This window comes from Bos indicus, chromosome 27 (genome assembly GCF_029378745.1).
Source record: "Bos indicus isolate NIAB-ARS_2022 breed Sahiwal x Tharparkar chromosome 27, NIAB-ARS_B.indTharparkar_mat_pri_1.0, whole genome shotgun sequence".
Taxonomy (NCBI): Eukaryota; Metazoa; Chordata; class Mammalia; order Artiodactyla; family Bovidae; genus Bos; species Bos indicus.
This window is the reverse complement of record NC_091786.1, coordinates 14,688,082-14,715,871: the sequence shown is the minus strand read 5'-3', so window position 1 is coordinate 14,715,871 and position 27,790 is coordinate 14,688,082. Positions and strand designations below refer to the sequence as shown.

General features: G+C 42.0%; 1 protein-coding gene across 4 annotated transcripts in view; it reads right to left on the bottom strand.

Annotated features, from left to right (window-relative positions):
• Positions 1 to 7,469: 7,469 nt before the first annotated feature.
• The window catches only part of STOX2 (storkhead box 2), a 196,822-nt gene continuing 176,501 nt past the window's right edge, over positions 7,470 to 27,790 (bottom strand). For all 4 annotated transcript variants that reach the window (XM_070781706.1, XM_070781705.1, XM_019953492.2 and 1 more), the window contains exons 3-4: positions 19,324 to 21,589; positions 7,470 to 14,178 (exon numbers count right to left, since the gene is read on the bottom strand). In XM_070781706.1, coding sequence (XP_070637807.1) covers positions 13,983 to 14,178; positions 19,324 to 21,589 — 2,462 coding nt within the window. In that variant the 3' untranslated portion in view covers positions 7,470 to 13,982. The remainder of the gene's footprint in view (positions 14,179 to 19,323; positions 21,590 to 27,790) is intronic.

Genomic DNA, 27,790 nt, shown 5'->3' with positions numbered 1-27,790 from the left:
CGGGATTCTCCAGGCAAGAGTACTGGAGTGGGTTGCTATTTCCTACTCCAGGGGATCTTCCCAACCCAGGGACTGAAACTGCATCTCTTGAATCTCCTGCACTGGCAGACAGATTCTTTACCGCTAGTGCCACCTGGTAAGTCCATTATGTAATAGGTATAAACCTTAAACTTACATAGTGCTGTATGTCAATTATAACTCAGTAAAACTGGAACAATTTAGACCTGATTTACTTTTCTAGTTTTGCAAAAATCTAGTCCACACCTACAGGGCCCTAAATTTTTAAGCTGCATCTGCTTAATGGACTACCTTTTTGAGGTGATACTTTTTAATGTCTATGATTGTGATATATTTATTAGAAATTATGGTAAGAATTGATTAAGTACAACATGAATTGATAAATACTAGATTCCAGATGCAGTAGGAAGTATCTAAAGATTCTTACTTAGATTCTTTAAGAAAAAAAAATCTTTCTTCCTTTTTTAATATTTATTTTTTTGGCCAAGCCACACAGCATGTGGGATCTTAGTTCTCCAGCCAGGGATTGAACCCACGCCCCCTGTATTGGAAGCTCAGAGTCTTAACCACTGCACTGACAGCGAAGTCTTCTCAACTGGATTCTGAGGGCAAATGAGTTAGCTGTGATAAACCACTTGGGAAGAATGTTCAATTACTAAAGTAACAACTAAGGAAAAGGAATCAAGCACCAGCTTATCCGGGCTCCGAATGATTCATCCTCCCCCTGACGTGACGGCTTTTACTCTGCCCCTAAAAGGTAATCCTTACCTTTAATCCTGTTTTTTCCCCTGTCTTAATCCTACCTCATCTGAGGAAATTCTGGATTGCCTTTTATTGAGACCAGGAGACTATGCTCTGGAAAGCAGGAAACACATAGATCTGCAACTTGAAAAATTAAGAAGGTTTTTTATACTCAAGAAAAATCTCAGGTTCAGCGTGTAGTCCCCATCAGAGGTGAAGTGGCCACAAAGAGCTGGGAGGAAAGACAGGACTTGGCTGCCCGGGGAGGATTAAAACACAGGACGACCTCATTCACAATTTTTCACCCTTCTTCGACTTATTGTATTCTTAAACGTTTTACATTTTCACAAAGAGTATTCTGACTCTAAAATAATATGTGCTTACTGTAGAAAAATTGGACTAGGTAGAAAACTAAAATTAAGATGTGGATTTCATAGAGGCATGACTTTTAGGAAGAATGGAATTGGAAGACTATTCAAGTTACCTAAAACATCCCCCAGAGGGAACTAGACTATGTCATCATTGACTTCATCCTGACCACATCCCAGGGTAGGAACCGCAACACCATTTCTGAGCCCTGGGGCCAACAGAGAATAATGCTGTTCCAGCTTACCTGCTGAAAAAGCCAACTCCCAGTACCACAGCTGATCTAGAGCTTGAGGGGAGGGGATCTGGTACACAGTCAACCCAGAGCAATGTTTAAAACTTTTTTTTAAGCTAATTTGAGTATTTGGGAGTAATAGCAAGGAATTTTGCTATTACCTGGTTGGGCTTTTAAAATAGTCACTGCTACAAAATGAGTAAGTCACAGTTGGGGACAACGTCATAGGCAGATGTGGCAACAATGATCAAGAAAGAAAAAATCAAGGACTTGTTTTAAAAGTGTGAGATGGGGGAGGGGAGAGGAATGAGCATATTAAAAGCGAGTTGTCAAAATCTCACAGATGTTAAAAAAAATAAAAGAGGTTGGAGGTTGGGGAAAGAAATGACAAGAAATAGAAAAACATGTGGTTAAGATAGGCGAAAAAACCCGTGAAATCCAGAAAGTAAACTTTTCATTATACTTTTATGGAACATTTGCATAAACATTTGCATAAACTGTCTTTACATTTAAGATACAGTTAAAAAGAAACATACTGTGTCCGCTGTCATCAACACCCCCACCACTTTGGGGAGACCCACTCTGCACCCCAGTCTCTTACACCCCCACAAACGGACTCCCCATATTCAGTGGATGAGATCTGTTCCTTTCACATGTTAGACAGCGGCTCGTTCAGTGGCTCCTGAGTAACAGCCCAGGAGTGAAGGATGGGGATAACCTTGCAAAAAGGGACAAAAGCTTCCCATTCCGCTTTTAATAAGCCCTTAAAGTTGTTGGAATCCTGCTAGAAGCCACCTCACTGAGCCCATTTCTTGGACAGTCCAGCCTACCTGAACTTTCCAAGCTCATAAGGACCACTGAGAAACAGTCACAAGAGGAGATCCCCCCACCCCAACCCCAGGAAACCCAGTAAACATTATAAAAGTGGCATAAATTGTTTAGCTAATGTCATGGTTTCGGGTGGGAGTTCGAAGTCCTGACTTTAAAATGAAAATTGGGAACACAGAGTTGGAAACGGTACATTTATTGCAGGAGCAGGCAAGAGGCCATACTCTTGTCAGGACACAAAAGTGGGAAGGGATGTTCAGAGAGGCCTTGTGATGGAGAAGGCATTTGATCTGGCCCTTGGAATATGGTTACAATTCAGATTTGCAGAGACTGGAGTGGGGAGAAAAAAGTAAGGTCTTATCAAACATATGGATATTGCTCTTAAGTCAACATACCACTTTCTTTCCAAGTACTAACAGTGTGACATAAGGAAAGGAGCACATTAAATAATATTAATCATGCCCTTTTACCCTTTGAACTTTAAAATTCTTTAGAGCAATCCCATTAGGAACTAACAAGCCCAAGGTTTACGATCTTCACAGTACTTCCGTATTAAGCAAGAATAAGTTGAAAATGTTCCATTTTTTCACTTCCATGTTTATCCATATTTATCTAATCAGCTTTATAAAATGCAAAGGATGAGCTACTATATGTGTACACTGTAACTGATTAAGTAAATGGATGATGGATGGTGAATGGTGGGAGCCAGGATTCTTCTCACGGCCGGGGTGGGAGGTTACAGATAAGCAGAGGCGGGAGGCAGAAGGATCTGTGTAGCAATGGATCAGAGTTGTATACATCCATGTCAATTCACATTTAGCTTATGAGAGATACCGATGTTCCACACAGAGATATTATTGACATGGATGTACACAGGTTAGTACACACACAGGTATCTCCTTGCTCTATCAGCTGAAGAAACTTAGGAATTATGGCTCTCCAGTACTGGTGGGTGTACATAACTATCTCCTAGATCTTGGTTTCTTAATATCATCCTTCAATATAAGAAACTACGTGCTCAGTAGAGAAGTGACCGATTCAGAGACTGGAGTGGGATATACAAAATGAGCCTAGAGCATCCTATAATGCCAGGAAATTAGGACGTGCTCACAAAGAAATGAACAAACCACCACGATGATGGGGGTAGGTCAAAGGGATACGGGAGCCCACCAAAGGAGCAAACGAGAGCAGAAGCTGAAAAAGCTGAAGCATAACATACATAAAGTAGGAAAGGACTGCAACCCAACGCATAAAACGAGCAAGCATACACTGTGCACAGATACTGATGTGACTCAATTATGTCAAAATAAGTGGGGAAGAAGACATTTCCTGTACAGAATTTCAAATAATCTATTTAAATTCTCCACCCTTCAAGAGATGGAGGGTAAATCCTGACTCCAGTGCGAGCTGAGCTTAGTGACTTTCTTCCGAAAAGGATAGCTAGAACTGAGGGAAAACGAGTAACTTGGCAGTGAAGAGACCTCACGTTATCTTAAGCCAGGTGATTGAGGTTTCTGTCAACTGTGATGAGTCATATTGTTAATATGCATTCTTGGTATATGCTGCCAATGATACTTGACCTCTGTGAGCCCCTCATAACCTGGATGCCCAGCCTAATCTTCAGAAAAGCATGAAACACCCAGATTGAGGGCTATTATACAAAATTCCTGAGCAGTACTCCTCAAAACCACCAAGTCATCAAAAACTGACCACAGGAGACTAAGGCCACATAATAATGTGGTGTCCCAGACTGCCTCCTGGAACAAAAAAATGACAGGCAGGACAAACTAAGGAAATCTGAATAAAGTATTGCTTTAGTTCATAATGTGTCAATATTGGTTCATTAATTATGACCAATGTACCATACTAAAGCAAAATGTTAATAACAGGGGAAATGGTGATGGGGTAGCTACACAGGCATTCTCCATACAGCAGTCACAATAATTCTGTAATTCTAAAACTGTAATAAAATGTGTGTTTAAAAATGCAGTGGGGGGACTACCCTGGTTGCCCAGTGGTTAGGACTCCATGCTTCCCCTCCAGGGGGCCACAAGCTCAATCCCTGGTGAAAGAACTAAGATCCCACAAGTCGTGCAGAGCAGCCAAAAAAGTCTAAAAATGCAATGGAAGTGCTTTGTTCTCAGTAAGCTATCTACAAAATATTCTGACTGATGAAGTCTTTAGGGCAGTCTCTCAAAGCACTGGTAGTTCTATCAATTGGCTAGAACAAAAGTCAGCTGTAAAAGATAAGCTCTAATGCGCCCGTTTGCCTGACTTCTTAAGAGGGCCAGATGGAGCCCCTGGTCCATCTCATTGGATCCCTTTTACAGGCAGGAGACACGGAAGGGATACAGCTGTGGAAATGGCATCTCCTGTTTCCAAGGGCATCTCTCCCTGAGAATCCTGAAATGTTCCCAGCCTGAATATCGATCTCTTGACAATTGACACAGATGTCCCATGACTGTCATCAAACACATCTGAAGAGAAGGAATGGAAAGGACAACGCTTGTCTTTTCCAATCCATTTAAGATTTGTTAGTCCGTCACATGTCCTGTCAACAATGACAAGCAGTGTGAAGCTGGACCATTGTAGGGCAGACCCACTGCCACCTTTCCAATCAGATGGGACGGCAACAGGGGACATCTCATGATTGTGGAAAAATTCAAGAAAGGGATTTTAAATGCTAGAACCATTGAACTGTTATTGACATTGAACGAGGTGCGTTACCGGGGGAAATTTTCCCCACAATATAGGATACAGTAAAGAATGGCAGATGCTGGCTTGAAGCATGGACACAAGAGGGTTCCAAACCAATTTCCCAAGATAACAAGTTTTCAATACATCATTAAAACATCTCGTTTTGTTGTCATTTACAGACTATAAAAAAAATATAGAAATCTTTGGTCTAATGCAATATCTATGTTATCATCTGTCTGTCTATCATCATCCATCTGTATATATGAAAGTTTCTAGTGATTTCTCAGGCCTTTGATAGCTGGTGATAAATTTATATCCCAGTGTTGGAGAAAAACAGCCTCTCAGTGCAAAGGTGAGTGGAAATGAGATTAAGCAAAGATAGTGGGCTTTGGATACAGGAGTGTAAGACTATAAATGTGAAATTTAAAGTGCTAGTAATCAATTGTAGTTATATACAAAATTACTATGTATATAACTTATCACGTGTTATTATTACATATAATACAATATAAATATATATAATGTATATGAATCTCAATTATATACAAGTATACAGTAATATACATTATATTAATTTTATATTTTACATTGTACTAGAATGTCCTTATTAACATAATCCTGTTGTTCAGTCACTAAGTTGTGTTTGATTCTGTGACCCCAAGCAGCACACCACGCTTCCCTGTATTATTATTACTAATATAATTAGTGTTATATCCTATTCTGTATTATTCTACGCTACATTATTACAGATATACACTTGAGATTAGGAATGAGTCCAAGCATTAACAGACTAGAAAGCATAACACAAAAATTCTTAGTTTTACATAGAGAAAAGAGTAATAAAGTGAAACAAACCCCAGGTAATAGGAAAGAAAAGCGATGCCTGGAACTTCGCAGCAAGCAAGAGCAACAAGGGGCCGTGAGGGACGCTGGCCTGGAGGCCAGTGTTGGGCCAACTTTGGGGGCTAAGGAACCCACGGACACCGTCACTCAGACACGCACAGGCTGACACGTTCATTCCGTGTGAGCCACAGACACCAGTCCTAGATCTGACTTAGGAAGACAGAGTCCGGTCTTCACCGAACATCAGTAGTTCAATCTTGCCCTTTGAATTCCAAGCTAACATCTCTGGCCTTATTTCTCTTTTAACACACTGCATCTCTCTCCCCCCTTTTATCATCATACTTCTAATGCACTGCTTTTGAGAAGATTCACCCAAACCTCACCCAGGATATCGTGCATGCAGGTGACTTGTTTTTTCTTGACATTTCTGCACAGTGTGTGTTATGCTCTGTGAACATTCATCACACGCACTTATCCCATGGGTTAGATGACTAGCTGTTTGCTTTACAGGAAGAGTCTGGAGCCATGGAGCTCAGAGGGGGAATGTCACTAAATCCAGGTATTCCCACAGTAGGGGTAAGGTTTCACAGTTAAATAAATTATTAAAGTCAGGTGAATAACTTCTTTTTATTATTCAGCGGCTCTTGATTTCACAGCTGCAAGAGCGGAGATGACAAATACCGAGGACTCTGGATTTTCCTTATGGAGGAAAAAAACACACCACTCTAAACACTTAAAAATAAGTTAAAACCATACCATTTCCTTTCGAAAGAAAAGATTTTTATGAACTGTGACCATTCTCTCAGAGGAGTCAGAATCCTGCCTTCCAGCTTCTTGGTGAGTCACTACATTTCCTCCTGTGTCCAGTTCACTGGAAGGTTCTGAAAGGAACAGACAATTACCTTTCCTCCAGCACAGAGGTTTTTGTTCCTAGCATACAATGCACAGTGTACTTCCGGTATTCTTGTTCCCCCTATTACATGCTTGAAAAATGAAGCGTCTGCATAGGCAAACAACTAAAAATAAGGCTTGTCCTTCAAAGGAGCCCCCTTAGGTTTTCCACACTTACCCAAATGGCTCTGTCATTGTTCAGAACACTTGGGGAAGTCTGCTTTGGGTATCGCCTTCACAAGAAAATTAGGCTAGACTTTACAGCTCCATATTGTTATCAACTAATAATGTTTCCCAGCTCCATCATTTGCTCGACAGCAGGTCACTTTGGGTTTGAAAAAAGGAGGTCCATTCTCCCAGGACAAAGTTTTGTCACCACTGAGGAGAGTCAGAGGAAAGGATAATAGATTCTGAAGGCAGGTAAACACAGAGGCATTCAAAACCAGTACAAAAGGGCCTCCCTGGAGTATGCGGGTAACTTCCGAGTGGGTGCTGGATAGGGGAACCACATTCAGTCGGGGGTAGAAGCTACGATATGAGTGATAACAAAACAAACTGACCACATTACTTTATAATTTCATTTAGAAAACTTAATTATATGCCTCTGTAAGCCTCACTCGGTTTTAAATTTGAATAGCTGGCTAAAAACGGGATCTTTTTAAACATTCCTGGAAAAGGTGTTGATCAGGAATTTCCATTTTCAGTTGTTTTAATTCAAAAGCTCTAATAACCAAGATTGTGCAATAAAATTTTGTTATGATGTAATATTAGTTGAGGAGAGAAATAAAGTGGTCTCACGTAAGGTATTTTTCTCTCAAGTACCAAAAAAAAAAAAAAATCCACTTAGACATATAACCAAATGTTATTTAATATCTTAAAAAGTAACACAATCCAAAATGGATATTTCACACAACACTACATAAACAACATGAACACAATATTACCATATGGAGGGACTTTCAAATATAGACTTACAAAAATCCCTGTGCTTTTTTTTTTAAGTTATTATACTAAGCATGACAAGTAATCCTCATTTACAATATGGTACACTGACACGATAAAAAGCATGTTACAAATGTGCTGTTATAAATCAGTAACATTAGGGAAGACATTTCATGAACTGTAATTATTTCATATGAAATACTATACAATATAAACAGAACATCCATCTTGGATGACCTTTACAGCAACCAGAGACCAAGTAATTTAAAATTTTTTTTTTTCAGTGCAAACACATTTTATTCAAGGCAGTCTTGGCTGCAAAATTCCTTTCTAACATACAGTAAATCCCACTTGCACTTCTTAATTCATTTACCCTAATGCAATAGTCACATTCAGTCACTCGGAGAAAGATACCTGCAGAATTATGATCCCTTTAAACTGAACGTTGAAATTTAATTCTCTTCTAGACAGTTGTATCTATGTCAACTACTCTAAGGACCTTAATTTGTAGCTGTCAATACTTACATGAAGGTGACCCTAGGACAGCTCTATTCCTAACCCATCCTTGTGTGCACAGTACCACACACTGCTTTGCCCTTCTGATGTGGAAACCCTGGAGGTGTATCGGGATATAAGTGGGGAGGAGGCAGGGCGGGCGGACTGGGAGGAAAGGGGGGCGAGGAGCTGTGTGTGTACATGACAGGATGGATTTTGTATAACTGCAGAGGATTCGTGCTGGAGACCTCGGATCTCGGGTTTGGTACCTATTTCAGGAGGCGGGGTGCAAGGGAACAGGCATGTCAAAACCAGGCTCTGGACAAGGAGGGAGGCAGCTGTATGTGGACCAAACATTAAACATTCCTGGAAAAGATGGGTAAGGCTTCTGGCCTCACCCTGGCTTCCAGAGTCATGGCCACCTCACCTGCAAAACCACCCCTTTCCTCGTTGGCAGGGCGTGTGTGTGCATATGTTCACGTTTGAGGACAGCAAGGAGCAAAGAAAGCCCTGTTAACTGGTAATATACAATCATCAGAAGAAGGTTTAGTCCCCCTCGAGCCTTGTAGAATTCTGAACCTTGCAAACCAGCCACTGTAAGTCCTAAAACAACTGTAAAAACGACCCAGAAAGATGGTACGGGGAGGGAGGTGGGAGGGGGGCTTCAGGATGGGGTATGGGGAGGGAGGAGGGAGGGGGCTTCAGGATGGGGAACACGTGTACACCTGTGGTGGACTCATGTTGATGTATGGCAAAACCAATACAACATTGTAAAGTAATTAGCCTCCAATTAAAAAACAAACAAACACAGGACTCTAGTGTGACAGGAGCCATGGCTGGGATGGTGCTGTAAAAGACGCAGAGATGAACTCCATCGGGGAGACGCCAGTGTGTGGTTCCAACACCCCAGGAAATAGAGTAATGAATTTTCTCATAGATCTAATTTATGAAACCTCTCCCGAATAAAAAAAATCTATGGGAAAAGATTGGATGTATCCGGAATACTGTAAAACCTTCTGGGAGAGTTGACAGAGTGATGGCTGATTCCTTTATCTTACTTGGCAAAGATCAGACCGATAATAATCTCTTTCCTGTCTGTATTCTACTAACCCAGAGCAAAGCAATGTCTTCCATGGCTTTTGCCTCCATTTTTCCTGCGTCCTAGCTTCCTCAAGCCCTCAGTGTGTGCAGAAATTTGAGGATGGTGGGATGATAAGAGAGCCGGGGTGGGTGGTGGAGAGTCGGGGAGGTTGGGGGGGAAGGAAAGGATCACTTCCGCGGGGGCCACTGTTGCCCGATGGCGCAATGCTAGCTGGTTCTGTGACTGGCCTGTGATAAACGAAGAAGGTCCTCGACCAGGATCTTTTATCTCCTAATTTGAGATTTAAAAAAAAAAAAAAACCCACTTGGAACTAGATCAGCTTCCCTGGCAACTCCAGATTCTTCGGATTAGGGCTCAGTATACTGAATTTCAGTTGTGCTGAGAAGCACTGTGGAGAGGACTCGATAAAAGGTTTTTTTTGTAGTGAAAGTTTCTGTATCAGCACCTTCCACTGCCAGGGGCAGTCGTGTTCCTGAAAGACGGTATTTTAGCACAGGATTGAGAGAAGCCCATGGGAAACTGTAAACAAGCGTGTGCGTTCTAGATCTACTTCCGACCCCAAGGGCATCTGGGTGGCTTTTTTTGTTTTTTTGTCAAATTCCCAACACCCTGAACTTTTTGAATGAAAATGGACAAAGGTGTCAAGTTGTATTTGTTTTCTTTGACTTTATTAGCACACATCAGAAAAATAGCATTGTATTTCGTGATTTCTCATGAGGGTCTATCAAACAGATAGAAAATAGATCACTGATAGCTGCCACTGTGTTTCTGGGTAATCGTATGTCACTCCTTCTGTTTGTTCAAGTACGGGTATTACAAATAGGACCTGCTCTGTGAACTGTGAATCCGAATGCTTTGGAAGCACTTTGAGATCCCAAAATGAATGTGCGAAGTGCTCATAGGTTGTTCTTGGTTTTTAATCAAGCTCCAAACGCTGCCCATGTTATAAATTGTGAGGCTTTTCAAATCAAGATCACTACTGCATGGTGAGCAATATGCCTATCATTTAAGTTAAAAACGTTATTTTCAAGTACACTTTGTGGTGATAAGTGGTTTGTCCTGGGTAGAATTTTACAAAGCTGTGCCAACCTAAAAAACAAACAATGCTTTCATTGCTGCTGAACAGGTTTCTTTTTTTTTTTTCTCCCCATGGTGACTGCAATATAATTTAAACTTACATTTTAGAAATGCTGGTTGGATTATGAAAAAGGGAGACTGAGGAACAGCTGGTGTTCACATCGTTGTGATTCCAGATTAACTTTCACTGGATGCTTCCTGAACTTGAACTTCACAACATCAGAAAAGCAGCCATTTATTACTTTTATCCAGCTAGTCCTCTTTCAAGCTCTTCCCGTTTTCTCTATTTGATGGCAACCCCCTTTCATGTGCTTATGAAGGTCCCCTGAGATGTGCAAAATATATAAAATGAAATACAAATTATGGAACGGAAATTGTGGATACAAAGCACAGCTCTTTTAATTCCAATGAAATCTGGGCTCGATACGGTAGCATGCAAGTGAAGGCAGAGAGGCCCAAAGTGCTCCAAAGTTGGCAGTCCAAATTTCTGGTGTGTCTTATGACCGAAAACCTAGAATTCATATCAGATTTTCATAGGAGTAAATAGCTTGCTAAATCATGTTTACCAACTGGCTCTTGGCCAGAGAGAGCTCTTAGCAGGAATGAGGTGGGGGCAGGGGCGGGGGAGACAAGAAATTTAAACTTTTCATTCATAACAAAATCAAGTGCGCTTTCTGTGGGAAAGAAGAGAGATGGGTTTACAGCTGAGAATGAAATAATGCCATCAAAGAAAAACCATGGCAATGAGACAGTCACGAGTCCACACAGGCAACCACTGACACACACACAGAATGCCATGGTCTAATGGTTAAGAACGCTGTCAACTTTGCTTTTCTGAACAATACACTTGAACGCACTGCGGCCGCTTCATCAAATTTATGGAGGTAGTTATATGTAAAAATAAAAATTACCATAAAGTAATATGCTGTATCATAATAATACATAAGTGTGCAAAATGCCGACAGATGGGTTGACCCTTTAAAGTTGAACGCTACACAGAGATTCAACCAGATTTCAGTTTTGTAAACCTTTCAGTTGATAAACTCTAAGTGAAGTCTAGGTAAGCAGCCGTGGGCCACAAAGCGATCGTTTCACCGGAGGAAAAGGATGCGGGCAAAGCTCGGAGCGGGTTACTGAGAACATCACCGCAGACCATCTGGGGTCATACTTGTAACGTGCTTCCAGCCCCCTCTTCTCCCCCATTCATTCAGGCATCCCAATTCGATTCTGACGGGTATGTATCTGCATGGAACGTCTGCTCACACCATATCCTCCTTGAAGTCCATCGTTTCTATGCTAATGGCTGCTGGTCTAAGGGGGTTTGTTGGTTTTTTTTTCCCCCTAAATCATGTACCCCATAGCATCGGGCAAAGAATGTATACATTTTATTCAAATGTCTTCTGTAAACCTATTTCTTGTGAAATATTGATAAATTCATATTTTAAAGCTTCTCTTTAAAGGTAATGCTTTTCTTTCCTGTTCACACAGTATGTGATTATTCTAATGGCTACTTTAGGAGGATCAACTAGAGGCTGATGTATTGTTTCAATGGTTCTATTATTTATGAACTGATTGTATGATTCACGCTGGAGGGTAGGTTTAGGGGTGAAAAAAAGAGAATTTAGACAGAAGAATTTAGTAACTGTGTGGTATACAACTCCCCAAGGACACAGACTCTGTGTATAGTCTATTGGATACGTTATCATTCCTTCTGGACAAATTTAAGCAGTGAGACAAGAGTGCATTTGTGAGCAATCAAGGCATGCCTTGGAGGAAATAAAGCATGAGACTGAAAGCCAACCGACAGAAGCATTTTAAAGGTGTGGGAGTTTGCCAAGAAACGTGCTCATGTTTCACTATAAGCGCAAAGAAAGGAAACTATACTAAACTCAACGAGTCCAGTTTGACCCAACGAAACTTCCAGCTATCTGAAAAAGCATGAGAGAGTCTCTAAATGTTTCAAGAAACAGCCCAACTGTGTCTATTTAAAGACTCTACTCTTTTCAACAGATGGCTAGTGACTCAACCTAATACTGAAGCAGAAGTGTTTTGCCAATTTATGCCAATTTCTGAAATCTGAGGTGAAAATATTTTAGATTTATTTTTGGGTATTTATTTTATGGTATATGGCTCCAAACATCACATGCCACTCAGCTAAATAAAACTTTTGGTCAGACCATTTACTGGTATCAAATGAAATCCTTTTGTGAATAAAATTTCCATTATCTACAGATTTATTCCATGGTTCTCCTAAAATAAGACATGGGAACTTTTGAGACATCTCTTTCCTAGAGAAATGAATCTTGATTATTTGTAATTCCTTTGTTGCTGAGAACCTTCTCTGTAGTCATCATGACATTGTAAATGGAAACAAAATGTAATTAACAAGCCATCCTGAAATAAATTGGGCTAAAAACTATACATCCACCTAAAAATGCCTCCTGAAATTGGTTACAAAGTTTCTGTAAACATTACTCTGGCATAGTTCATGTATGCATAATTGTTATTCTGATAAATTTAGGGGGCATACAGTTAGGGTTCCACCACACTTGCAGAATGACCACATTCTGTTGTTAATTACATGGGCACATGTATATTTCTAATCAAAAAGTATTTTAAAGTTTTCTCTATAGATATCTTCCCAGGAATAAAAGGCCTGAAGTTCAGCTCTCCCTAAATTTGCTCTTTCCTATAACCACTAAAAATTATCTCCCACAGCCTAATTTAGGCATTCTATTTAAAACTACATAAAATAGATTTATGTCCTTCCATTAGAAAGAATAACGTCCCCAGGCCATAGTCTTCATTTGTATCACAAAGAACATTTTGCTTTTAAACAAACTAATTATCGTTTATCTCTGATAGTAAGATAGCATCACCCTTAAGTCTCACAAGGAAGAAATGCTCTTCCTTCACTATCTGATGAACACCTTTTTAAAAGTCCGCATTCCCTCTCCCATCACTCAATGCTGTGCCCCAGCCAGGCTGGGGGACCCTTCCTTTGTCCATTTCAGAATCAAAGGCCTATATTCCTGTTTGTGATGATGGAAGGTTAAACATATGGGACAAGCATCCATGACACTTAAAAAAACAAAATCCTGAAAACAAACACTCCCAGTATTTGGATCACGACCCCTTCTGACACACTTCCATGGGCTCCTACAAAATCGTGTCAAAAAAAACTCACAGTGCAAAATGACTGGGGCCTCAATGATTCACACACAAAGGGCTGGGGTCCCTTTCCATCAGTTTGGCATCGATTTCCCTCAAGGTAGACCCTTGCATTTGACATTTTGTGGTGGCTTAGTTGTTTATCTTTTTTTTGTTTGTTTTCTTTTGGAAGTGTCAAGGATCAGTTCTGTGGCACCATCTGGTCACAGACTGGGAGCAACACGCATCTGTGGCATTTTAAAATGGACTTGGCAACTGCAAGACATCGAAAATGCATATTACACTTACAGTGTCTAGACTTCCCTATGTGTGCTCAATTACAATTAGTGAAGCAAAAGTATACACATCACCCTACTGCTATTCTTGTTGCTACAGAGCCATAAATGTGAAAAGCAATACTCTGAAAGAAAGATTTTTCGGTTGTTGTTTTTTGCCCTAGCCTACTTAGCAGCACAGTTTAAGTCAACACAAAAACTGCCGTTGAGATGCTTGTCTTTCCAAAGATGTAAACACCAGCCACAGTGTCGTAAACTTGGCTGTATCGAATGAGACGGGAGGTCGGAGGCAGGATGACTATCACACACTAGTAACAGAAGCTTGCAAGCAGTTGGAAGGTTTCTGTAATTTCTCAGCTTCGTTGGTGGGGGGGTCCGTACTTGCTCGGAAACTGAAGGCCGGGCCAGCTCCACCGTGGGCTGGGCTCCAGGTAGGGTTCTGACGACGGTTACTTTCAACAATGCTTGATGTGTTGGAAGCCAGGCTCTCCCGAGTGCTACAAGAGTAAAAAGGTTTTGTTTGGTTTGGTTTTTAACATAAATAATTATATATCGGGCCCTAGAGGAAGAGCAAATGATGGAGTTAATGGATTTCCTCTGGCGGTTTATCATGTCATGTATATAGCATCTCATACTGATTATTCACATATGCTCCAGCAACTTGGACTCCAGAAGCTTTTCACAAGACATGTTATCATCAGCAGTACACTGAGTAAAGGGTTTTCATACAGCTAAATATGTCTTCCCTAGACTTTCATATTCAAGGAAACACCTTCAAAATCTGATGTGATAGATGGCTCTCGTGTTCCTTTTTTAAAAAGACTAAAGACCTTAAGAAGATTTTTTAAATTATACATAGGTAATGATTCCATTTCAGGCTCGAAATTCATAGATAGAATTGCTCCTGAATCAACTGCATACTTTTTTTTATCCTAATGATTCTGTTTTCATTCTTGCTTAGAAGATTTTTGACTCTGGAGGTGAACTTCAAGCAGGATACTAGCCAATTTGCAGCAGTGATGGGAATAACATTCTTTTTTAAAAACGTCATACCTCTGTTTTAAATACCTAACACTTTAATTAATGTACATTCTATTTTCAGATAAGGAATCTAAGGTTTTCTCTATTTACATTTATTTCTTCCCTTCTTCCACTTTGGTAGAAATATTTAATTTTTTAAAGGAATCTTTAGAGGTGATTTTAAAGCTTTAGTATTTCGATTTCTCTTTTAATTTTTCTAATTTAGAAATACTTAAATCTATTTTATTGTCCCAAGAGGTTTATAACATTTAACATGTCAAATGTGTAGGACAATGACAGATATAAGATTACTTGGCCTGACTGATGGGAACTGAGTGGGTTTCGTGTTCTAGGTACTCAAAATGGTAATACAAAACTTACCAGCTCACAAAGAGGTAGAAGAAGAGGATGCTCAAAACATCCACCCTATTGGATAGATTTAAGGTTTATAAAATATTCTTCCATGTTGGTCCCCATCACTGATTTAAAGTCAATCTACCCAGTGGACATCCTCACCACCTGGCTTTCATTCTCATCCAAAACCCACAGTGAGTCTGTCTGAACATTATCCCTTGGCAGCCATGCCTGACAGGGTATTTCATCCTGACCCTTTGTGGCCTTAAGCTTGCTTCTCTCATCAGAAAGCCAAGAGTTAGTTGTTTAAAAGGGAGTTTGTTCACCGACTACCAAAAAGACAACTGAACGCTTCCTGACTGCAGAGGGTAACTCCAGAGCATTCATAGAAGTAAATCAAGTTCTTTCATGATGCTTATGGTCAATCTGGGCATATCTAAGGAATACTCCAAAATATCATCTTTAAGTGATAGAAAAACACTAGACTTACCTACTTACCTGCCTTACACCTCCTCTAAGAAAATCCATCAGTGTTTTTCCAGGACTACAACTGAGAGTCAGGTGGAGGAAGGAAAAAGGATAATAAACATGTAGAACCCCAGAGAGGTCATGACACGCTCCTTCGGTTGCATTCGTAATCACAATAGCAACTTTTTAGGGCATTTGACTCCCTCATCTTTAAAGCAGGTTGGGTTACATGCTGTACCTACTCAGTGACTCAGAAGAAGAAATAAGCAACCAGGAAAGATCTGTACACCCAAAAGCTAGACAAATGCAAGTTATTTCTGTTGTACATCTGGCATCTAATGAAAAAAATCAGTCACTGTGGGGAGGCTTGGGAATCTATGTATTACTAGTGACTTTTTTTTTCCTATGGGAAAATGCATTTTGAGGTCCAAGGAATTCACTTTTAAACCACTTTTTGAGGTGGGAATTTAACTTATCAAGTCTCTACTGTATGTCAGGTACCGTCAACACACATCATTATAAGAGATGGCCTAAGGTGGGAGCTACACATGCTCTAAGATACCTCGGACTACCTTTGACCACGGCCAACATATTAATAGTGATAAACACAATGGGGCATTCCAGTGTCTCCAAAGGATATATCTCATTACTACTGCGACACTGAATACAGTGTTTGACAGTCATATGGAAGGCTGTGGACATGACGATGAAACAATTCATGGAGATGGAGGGTGAGCGGTAACAACAGTCCTCACATTTAAAATGTCACACTTTTTTAAAGAGAGCTAATGGAGTGCAACCTATAAAAATCTATAAAACCTATAAAAACCGATAAAATCTCGGAATTTTACAGGCCGAAGAACTGAACCAGGGGCCCTGCTGTTCCGTGTCCCGCATGCACTCCCCTTGGGCCCGCACCTGGACAGCACCGGACATGTCAGACGTGCTGGGCGGCCTGGAGCCCTCTGATTCTTACATCGTGTTTATCAACAGGTTTTCAGCCTCAACTCTGGAATAGCAGGCTTTGCACAACAGGATTCTTCATTTGCAACATTTGGTCTCACGGCATACTTTAAATTTCTACCTTGTTTCCTTCTCTCAACGCACTTTGAAGTGAAAGTGTTAGTCGCTCAGTCTTGTCCAACTCTTTGCAACCCCACGGACCGTAGCCCGCCAGGCTCCTCTGTCCATGAGATTTCCCAGGCGAGAATACTGGAGTGGGTTGCCATTTGCTTCTCCAGGGGATCTTCCTGACTAAAGAATTTTGGAAATGTGGCCGAACACGACTTCTGAGTCAGCACTGAAGACTTGACAGTGGAGATCCCCCTTTTTTTGGCAGGGGGAGTGGGGTGGTGGCACAGGTTGGACCTTTGTTGCTCAGTGAGCTCTTTCACTGAAAGATCTGAATAAATGGCCCCTGAAGATTCCTGTATCTTAACGGTGGAGCTGTGTCAGCATGATAATGCTATTTGGCTAAAAGACTCCTTACACTGGAGAGTAAAACTTCTTGTAACTCAAATATTCTCGTTCACAGACAATCCTCGTGCATCCGATAGGTAACTCAGTAAATTTATCGAAGTAGAGGGAATATAGTTTAAAAATAAATATCAAAAATAAGTTTGCCACCCAGGTTCTAACCAAAGGATATGAAAACAAAAGGGGTGCGATCAGGAGTTGTTCTATAGATTCTCTAACTGCATGACATTTATGGGTTATCTACATATTCCCGTAAAGAAAATTCTACCTAATAAGAGAGGGCAGATAGCTCCTGAGTGAAGACAGACTCCTCAGGATGACCTACCAGGACAGCACATTTGACCCTGAGTACATTATTAAAGCAACGCAAATAAGCTTTGTTCAAGAAATGATCCCGTTCATCAATTCCATTATCTGTACTCCTAATTTAGAGATAATAAAATATATTCTGTGGAGAGACTGGTTCAACAATTACATGAACATTTCTGTTTACCTGCCCCCATACAAAAAACGTTCAATATTATGCAGTGGTCAGGTTTTGAGTGAGAACCCACTAACCTCTCAACATCCCCCTTACAACTATCTCTGGAGCACGGTGGTTTTCCCTCTGTGGAGGTCTAGGGGCCAAGAGTGCCCCGTGAAGAGCTGGAAATGGGTGTGCGGAAGCATCGAGCAGGGAGAGCCCAGAGAATAAGAAACAGCAGAGCAGGAGGTCCAGGCCAATAACCCACACCTTCCATAAGCAACATAGTGAACATCTACCACCAAGGGCAGACTTTTAGTCACGCTTATCTGCTATCCCCTACTAGGAAATCAAGAGGAAAAATGAGAATAGAAGAGGGAAGCAGAGAGAAAAGAATATATTAAACAGTTGGTATATAAATTAAGATTTCATGTGGGATTAAAAAACATTCAGCAAAAATTATTTCTGAGCAAAGTCACGTAACAGGCCAGTAGTCTGCAGACTGAGTGCCATGGCCCCCTGAGGTTTTAAGTTCCCTGAGGGTGGGCAGAGGAGACCTGGAGCTCCTGGCTTCCATGTTAACCACAGTGCCATCTCTGTGGTTTGTTTAGACATCAGACTTCCACATGTGTTAACTCGGAAAAGAAATGTTACTTGACAGTAATAATAATGGTAATAAAGAACTAGCCCTTTAAGAAATAACCAAGGTCTAACAGGAGGCAAACAGATGAATGATTCCCTGTTCTTGTTTTGGGATGCTCTGTCTCCAAATTACCCAGAGACAGAGTCAAAGGATTACAACGCAACTAATTTTAATTCTTAATAATTAAAATAAATATAAGAAATACATATTCGTATCTTGGACTTGTTCAAATACAAACTGCTATAAAAAGTTGGGAATCACAACTAATGGGAGATGTCAATCTCTCAACAGTATTTCTGCATCTCAGAGTCACCAATCTGGAGTAGAATTCAGAAGGAGAGTCAGGTCCCAAGTCGCTCTTGGAAGAGAAGGAAGAATTAAGGAGAAAAAAAAAGGAAAGTGGCATAGACTCCCTTTTGCTTCCTAACCCCCTGAACCACTTCAGTGCCCTGGCTGTGGCCACTGGGCACTGCACACTCAGCCGTTAACCCTCTGCTGAATTACCAGCACCTACCAAAAGGAAGGCACCACGATCGGCGTGCCTACAAAGTGCCGATTCTGCAGGAGGAGAAAAGAAAGTGCTGGCATGCACTTCGATCTAACGGAGCACAGGCCCCCAGTCTTTCTGGGACGGGACCAGTTCCACGTGCCTGCAGACTTTTGAGTGGTGAGAGGAAGGTGTATGAGAGCAAGGGGTGCAGGCTGCACAGAAAGTCAGGGTTGAGACGATAACAAGCTTCTAGATCTGCTGCAGAGGTTGTGAGATGAGCTATTATATTCTCACTAGATGGATTCCCCATCTTTGAGTCAATCAAGTTATTCCCAACCCCTACCTCCCACCATCACACTGACTACTCATTTTACTCAAAAAAACTACTGTTTTTTGAAAGACTTAAAGAAAAAAAAAAAAAAAAACGAACAACCCTTCCTTTATCAGCATGGTGGCAATATCAACATCGAAATACTGGGAAATGTTGGTCTTAGATTGGACGGGAAGGAGCCAACCCACCAGTCCAGATTGGTGATCTCTACAGCTGCAGAAACATTTGTTTCAATTCCTGAAAAAGAAGTCAGAAACAGGCTGTTAACAATACAACTCACACAACTCTTCACCCTCTTTCACAGAACTGAGACTGAAATTAGAAACTCTGAGTTAACCTGCATAAAGCCCCAGGCCCCGGTGGACGTTTGTGTGCACGCACAGACGCCGCTCCCTACCGTGGGGAGTTGAATCCACTGTCCACTGTGATGCTGCTGCTGTCCATGCTGTCTAGACGTGCCGAATGGGTGGCCCTCTGGTTGCTGCTGCTGTCGGCTTCCTTTGGGGCGAGCAGGGTGAGGTTCTTCTCAAATTTCCTCTGCAAGTCTCTTTCCTTCTCCCTCTCCAGAAGCCACTGCATGGTACCTACATCGTCTCTGTTTTTCTCCTCCTCTGCGTTCTTGTTGGCCCCTTCCTCAGACTCGTCGTCATCAGAGACGTTGTAATAGTCGAAAGAGGCCTCCTGGTTCCCCACTGACTCCTGCTGACGCTGGGAGGCCGGCAGGGCAGGGGTGGCCGAGGTCCCCAGGGACGGCTCTGGTTTCTCGCATCGGCCTGGCAGTGTGTCGGCAGGGGTCTTCGGGTGCGATTTGAGGAGGGACAGGGTTGATTTGTGATAGCTGTTTACAGACAAGGTGCTGTGAAGAGGTTTGAACAGTGTGTCTTTGCTGAATATCTCTTTCCTCTTGTCCAGGGTGCTGGGCTCGGCGCCATGATGCTGGATGAGGCGTCCGTTGGCAAGGCCTTCGACTACCGTGCCTGGAGCGACTGGACCCCCGCCCGGCCCCTTTGGCGACTCCTCCTTGTGCCCTGCAGGCTCCCTGGAGGAATGAGGGGCCTGCCTGTCCGACAGAGGCAGCTTTTTCACCCCTTCCACCAGGGTCAGAGTGTCGTGGTCCTCTTTGTTCTTCCCCAGAGGGGACGGCGCCGTGAGCACCGTCTCACTGGAAGTGTTGCACTGGAAATAGTCATCTGCAGCCGTCTTTGTTGGACAAGAGTTGAGTTCACCGAAGGATGGCAAACTCTCTGGCGCTTTGCCTGGCTCCAAGAGGCTGCAAGCGCTGGGCGGTTCCTTGCTGCCACTGACTATTTCTGGAATACACACCTCTTTATAGCTTGCAGACGAAACGTGAGCCCTTTGATGACCGATAGTCTGTGTAGGCCTTAAAGTACTGTCGTCAATGTAGGATTGGCTGGGGGTCTGGTCATCTTGGCTACAGCCTTCGGCCAGGTCTTCAGGCGTCCCCAGAGAAGAAGCACCCAGAGGGCCTTTAGAGTTATCCATCGATCTGGACCTCTCCTTGGCCTTGTTGGATCTCTCATTCCTGGATCTTCGGTCCTGGGTATGGCTGTGGCTTCGGTGCACTTTCGAGTGTGAGCTTCCCCTGGAAGGCTCAGGAAAAGGCATTTCAGTCCTCCTTTTGGCCAGTTCCCCAGACACGTCCCATTCTGGGGTCATGGGGAAATGAGACTCAATCACGTTCGGGTTGCTATGCATGATGAAGTTATCCCCTTTGTGTTCGATGATGAAGCAGCCCTCCCGGGGGGCCCTGGTAAGAGGATCACAAAAGTCATACTCCCTCTCGCCTGGGATATCCAGATGGGAACCATCGGATGGGTCTCCCTTGGATACTCGCGTCTTGCTGTGCGACCGAGACTTTCCGTGGGATTTGCGGTGAGTCCGGCTCTTTTTACTTCTTCCGCTGTGATGGGCGGAGGACCCGGCTTTACTCCGATGCGCTTTCTCTTCTTCAAGTTTCTTCATCAGTGCAGTGTGCCGCATGACGTTTTCCACGGTCAAGTCCGGGTTAATACGCCTGATGATCTCCATCTCCACCTCCCGAGGGATGGTGGTCGGCGTGTCCTCGTCTCGCAGGGGCCACTCTTCGGGAGGAAACTGGGCGGAGAAGTTGGCTAGCTGCTTGGTCTTGTCCTTCTTAAAGCTGAGCCGGAATAACTTGAGCCCGAATTTCTTGGACTGCTTTTCACCATCTTTCGGTTTGGAGAGGGTTTCCGTTTTGTACGAGAAGTTGACAGTACTTTTACTCTTTTCAGTGGCTGGCACCTGGCAGAGGGAAGGAGGGCAGTAAGGGTCTTTGCAGTCCTTGGCGGGCTTCCTCTGCAGGGTGGCCGCGTGCACGGCATGCACGTCTTCCCTGCAGCAATGGCAGGAGTCGCAGTGGTTCCTGGGCAACGTTCTTTCCCTGACGCAGCCTGAGGCAGAGGGCGTGATGGTCCCCGGCTGGGGAGAGGTACACTGAGACCGATCAGGTATCCTCTCGTCCAGATGGTACCATTTACTGTTAGTTCTTATGAGGGAAGGAGTTATGAAATAAGTCTGTGGAGTGACGATGAAGTAGCCATCAGGAGTCGGGTAGATCTTCCTCTCCCGGACCAGCGTGTTCAGCGTGTGCCGGAGAATTTCTTGGCTTGGGGTGGGAACACCTGAAACCAAAGGACACACTCATGAGAATGGAAGGAGAGGGGTGTGGTTGATTCTGGAGTGTTTTAAGTCTGCTTATGGACAGAATGGTGCCCCCCTAAACTGATCCCCATGTTCAAGCCCTAATCCCCAGGGCGATGCTACTAAGAGGTGGGAGTTTTGGGGAGGTGATTAGGTTCAGATGAGGTCATGAACTTGCAGCCTTCGTGGTGTGCCTTTATGAGGAGAGGAAGAGACTAGAGCTCTCTCTCTCTGCAATGTGAGGGTATGGCTGTCTGCAAACCAGGAAGGACACTCTCACCAGACACTGAATCTGCAGGTGCCTCGATCTTGGATTTTCCAGTCCCAGAATTGTGAGAAATAAATGTCTGTTGTTTCAGCCGCCCAGTCCATGGTATTCTGTTATAGCAGTCCACATGGACTAAGACAGAATCCTGTTAATTTTGCCCAGCTTCTAAGTATCATCATACAGCAACTAAGCAGGATTCAAAGGTGTTCATTAAGTTTAACGTGAATCCTGGTTTCTCTGATAACTCTTATAGAATTGTACTACCAACAGAACAGGAAAAGATAAAAGCTGGGAAGAGAAAAATGGATGCTAGATGGAGTTAGGTGGCTACTGTTGTTATAAACCTTTACTGAACTTAATTGTTCAAGACAGAATTTTATTTTGGCTGCCCTGCATGGCATGACGGATTTTAGTTTGCCTACCAGAGATCAAACCTGAGACCCCCCTGCAATGGAAGTGCAGAGTCCTAACCACTGGACTGCCAGAGATGTCCCAAAGGCAGAATATCCTTAAATGAAGAAAAAACGTTTTCAGTATCTTGTAAGTTTACAGAAAAGACTTTCAATAAAAGCAACTAATGAGGTGGATGAAACTGGAGCCGGTTATACAGAGTGAAGTAAGCCAGAAAGAAAAACACCAATACAGTATACTAACACATATATATGGAATTTAGAAAGATGATAACGATAACCCTGTATGTGAGACAGCAAAAGAGACACAGATGTATAGAACAGTCTTTTGGACTCTGTGGGAGAGGGAGAGGGTGGGATGATTTGGGAGAATGGCATTGAAACATATATAATATCATATAAGAAATGAATCACCAGTCCAGGTTTGATGTAGGATACAGGATGCTTGGGGCTGGTGCACTGGGATGACTCAGAGGGATGGCATGGGGAGGGAGGTAAGAGGGGGGTTCAGGATGGGGAGCACGTGTACACCCGTGGTGGATTCATGTTGATGTATGGCAAAACCAATACAATATTGTAAAGTAAAAAAAAAAAAGCAACTAGGAAGTCATGGTTAAGAGAGCCATCCTGGTATTGAAAAGCAATCTAATATATATAGAGGCTACCACATACACTTGAAGCTGCTCCATATGCTCATTCCAAGATTAAGTTTATTTAATAAACTTAATTTTATAAATTATATAAAAGGGCAACTAGACTTGACCATTGTTTAGGATGTACTTTCCAATTTTGAAATCATCATCTTCAAATTTGAATGTGATGACAGCACTGGTGGTATTTAGGTGAGACCTTCCTCCCTCCTGTCATAAGCCAGCAAAAGGAAGGTGGCAGCAATATGAATTTTTCAAATTCATAGAGAGCTCTAATAAACACACCAGTGAAAGCTCAGAGGCTCTAAATCCATCTGATCACCGAGTCTCAAACTGCTGTATTCTCTACATAGATGTTCCAGAAGAAAATCACAGATACCCTTTTGTACAGTGACTGTTTTCAGAGTTTTGTGTGCACATATAAGCGCTGTCTTAACACGCTTAAAGAGACGATTAAGAACATGCATTCTTCAGAGAGTATAAATTCTCCAGGCTGTAGCACATTTAATTTCTTTAATGTTCTCTCTTCCTCAGTGCCACAAATCAAGGGTGATCATACTTTGAAGACTGACCTGAATGATATCATTTGGAAATAGGTCAGGTGGAATCATCCTGGCAATATGCAACCATGTCTGACCCACAAAAATGGCAATTTCAGGGGAGACTGAACGCTCGGGCTCCTGTGTCAGACTGCAAGGATCCAAATTCCAGCTTCACCACTGGTGGCTGATGTTACTGGTTGAATTAAGTGTGAGTCCCCCTGCCCCCCATATTCATATGTAAGTCCTCATCCCCAGTAGCCTAGAATGTTACCTTATTTGGACATGGGGTCTTTATAGAGATAACCAAGTTAAAGTGAGGTCATTAGAGTGAGCCCTGATGCACACTATGTCTGGTGTTCTTCTACAAAGGGGAAACGTGGACACAGAGATATCACAATGAGAAGAGGAACTGGTAGAAGGCAGATAACTACTAGCCCCAGGGAGAGGCTGGGACAGATTCTTCTCTCACAGCCCGCAGAAGACACCAACCAACCCTGCCAATATGTTGATCTTGGAATTGCAGCATCCAGAACTGTAAGATAATAGATGTCTGGACTTTGTTAAGACTGCTCTAGAGAACTACTGCAGCTGGTAGTTGAGGCAGTCTGAACCTCGACTTAGTGTCATCAAAATGTAGACAATACTAATCTGTGCATGCTTAGTCGCTCAGTCATGTCCAGCTCTTTGCAACACCATGCACTGCAGCCCGCAAGGCTCCTCTGTCCATGGGATTCTCCAGGCAAGAATAGTGGAGTGGGTAGCCACTCCCTTCTCCAGGGGATCTTCCTGACCCAGGAATAGAACCCACGTCTCCCGCCCTGCAGGCAGATTCTTTACAGTCTGAGCCACCAGGGAAGCAGGACAGCAATAGTACCTATCTTCAGAGGGATGCTGTGAGTTTAAATGAGTTTAATGTATGTAGAATAGTGCCTTACATAGGGAATGCTCACAAATATTAGCTATCAGTAGTCTCAACTTTGGGTCAGGACCCATGGAAACCCCGATTACCATCAAAGAACATTGTGTAACCGCCTAGAATAACTGGGTAAGCTGAGAGGTTTAGGCTCCCCCAGTCCTTCCAAAATTATGAAAGTAAAATACAAAAACACGAGAAATGGCCTGCAGTTCTCAAGGGGAGAGAGTCCATGTATGATGGAATCTACATATTCAGAGATGTAACAGATGCAAGTTCCAGCTCCAGGTCAGGAAGACCCCCTGGAGAAGTGAATGGCTACGCATTCCAGAACTCTTGCCTGGAGAATCCCATGGACAGAGGAGCCTGGTGGGCTCCAGTTTATGGGCTGGCAAAGAGCTGGAGATGACTGAAGCGACTTAGTACACATGCATGCTTCAGAAGGCACCCTTCATGACCAAGGTAGAAAAGGTTAACAGTACTTCTGAATGATGTATTGTTTAACATAATTATTTAATTTTTGAGCAGCAAGGTTTCCTTTTTGTTTAAGGCTCTCCTCTTGAGAAATGTATGTTGATTTGTATGCAAATGTATGTTGGTTATTAAGGCTGATATAATATCAAAAAAATTTTAAAACATTGTATGATAGTTTCTGCTCAAAACAAGAATGAGTTTGAACTGAATTGGGTTGTAACCCAAGCCATATATTTGCAATTTGTGAGAGCCAATATACAACAGAAAATGCTTGCACAGAAGAGGAACAACGTAGCTTTTCTACCCTGTGAGTAGCCCTACGAACTATTCTAGTTCTGCTGAACAACTTCAGGGGGCAGCAGCCACACAGAATCCAACTCTCAGAATAAGACATTATTCACATTAGAGTCTCACGAACGACGACCACTAGAGCTGCGAACCACAGCACCAGATGACAAACTCATATTTGAAACTGACTCTGTCCTACATGGTAGCGTACTTTTGACCAACATTGGTAACGGAAGTTTTTCAAAAAATGGTAAGCCTCATTTAGAAGAATTCATGATTGACAAGTTACTACGCTATTACAATAAAGGAAAGCTGAAGGGTCATTCATTAAAAACAGCTATTATAACAAAAATAGCTATAGCTATTATAGCTATAAGACAAAAATTTCATTGTACTATAGAATCTGCTGATTGGAGGCCTTCCAAGTGCTGATCTTAGAAAACTCAGGGAACTACACGGAATCGTGACTGCAATGTAATCATGTCTACTCACCAGGAAGAACATGCTTCCTGGTTGTTCACAAATGAAGGAATAAGAGTTTCCAGAGAGAATTTACAGCTAAAGTTTTGACGGGGATTTTCAAGCACATCAATCAAATAATGTTTAATTGGAAAAAACCAAGTAGAAACATTCTCTGTCCAATCTGTTTTCCATACCCTTAACTGGGAGTTTTCAAAGCTTTAGCTGAAAGTCACTGATGTCTACGATTTTTATTTTACTATTAAGCCTGAGTATAATGACAGATATTTCCAATTATCTATGAAGTTCAGGGTTCCACTAGAAATCTGTAGGGCTCACTTGTAAAGGGATGGCTGTGATGGAGACTGTCAAGGTTTGCATATTCCATCACGTCCAGATTCCATTCCCAAAGTTCATCATGAGTTCAGATTCTGTTGGTGTAAAGAGCAAAGGTGAGCTCTATATTAATATAGGGCTGGAATCTGACCTTTCTCCTTATCCATATCTTTCCATCTCCCAAAGCAAAAATAGCTATTTAAATATACTGCATGCTGATGGGAGGTTATTTAGACACATATTGCTTTAATCTTGCCAAGTCTGACAACTGTTGGAACAGAGCACACGTGCTCATGTTCTGTATGGTAAGAACTTTAGACTGAAAACTTAATGGGTTTCTTCAGATGATTTCTTTGTGTTCGTGAAGGACGCTGACCGAGGGAGAATTCAGTAGGAAGCGATTTAAGGGGATGAATTGGAGACAGAATACAGCATAGATCATGCCAACAGTCTCCAGCAAACTCCAAAGCCAATGTCAAGTCCATAAGCAGTCACTTTCCTCCCAGGAAGATCTGTGTGTAACAACTTAACATGTACTGGTCCAATTTAACTGATCATTCTGGAGGGATGAGGACCTATTTACTTATTCTTAATTAAAATTTGGTTGATTTACAATGTTGCATTAATTCTATGGCAAAGTGATTCAGTTATACATACATACATACATACATATATATATACATATATATATATATTCTTTTTATATTCACTCCCATTATGGTTTATCACAGGAGACCAAATACAGTTTCTGGTGCTATGTAGTATGACTTTGTTGCTTACCCACTCGACATATAATAGTATGCAGACCTATTTAGAAAGCTGAAAAGCAACAATTGTTCTTTTCAGATCTTTTAAAAAATACCTATATTTCTGTAATGCGAACTGGTATATAAAAGTTCTTTTAAAAAATTCAAGCAATACAGAAGCATGATAAAAGGGCTTAAGTATCAGCCTACAGATATTTTCACTAGAAAACTTTACTAAAAACTCTTTAGAATGTGAATGTCCAAAACAGGAATAGAGGTCAAAATCTAGACTATTTTTTGGACTTATAACATGCATTAGAAATAAAAGTTTGACTATTTTAATAATATTCAGCTACACTTCAAAACTTTATTCTCAAATAGTAAACTATGAAAAGTAAACAGTCTAAGCTTTAAAAAACAAAAATATAAATATGATAGCTAAATCCTTCCAAAGTTTTAGAACTGTCATTGAAATGCATTTTTCAAATAGAATTTGAAGAGTATTAAGCTTTCTAAATTGTTCTGTTCTGAAGTAGCTTGCTGCTGCTGCTAAGTCACTTCAGTCGTGTCCGACTCTGTGCGACCCCACAGACGGCAGCCCACCAGGTTCCCCCGTCCCTGGCAAGAACACTGGAGTGGGTTGCCATTTCCTTCTCCAATGCATGAAAGTGAAAAGTGAAAGTGAAGTCACTCAGTCGTGTCCGACTCTCAGCGACCCCATGGACTGCAGCCTACCAGGCTCCTCCGTCCATGGGATTTTCCAGGCAAGAGTACTGGAGTGGGGTGCCATTAAATGACACCAAAAGAAAAGCAGAAAATCAAAGGAAGAAAAGAAAAAAGAAGGGAGATAAGAAAGGAAGAAAAGAAAGAAAGCAGGCAGGAAACAAAACCTGCCACGAATCAAGATGCTCACGTACTTTAGGAAGGTTGAGCTGTAAAGGTTAAATGGAATTGTGGTAGTTTTCACAGACTTCTTTGTGGATTCTGATTTAGTTTCTTGCCCTCAATGCCAATGAGAAATTATTACAGTTGAAGGTGGCAAATTATTTTTGAAGTAACACTGATGCCTTGATTTTTAATTGCGGAGCTAAGAAAA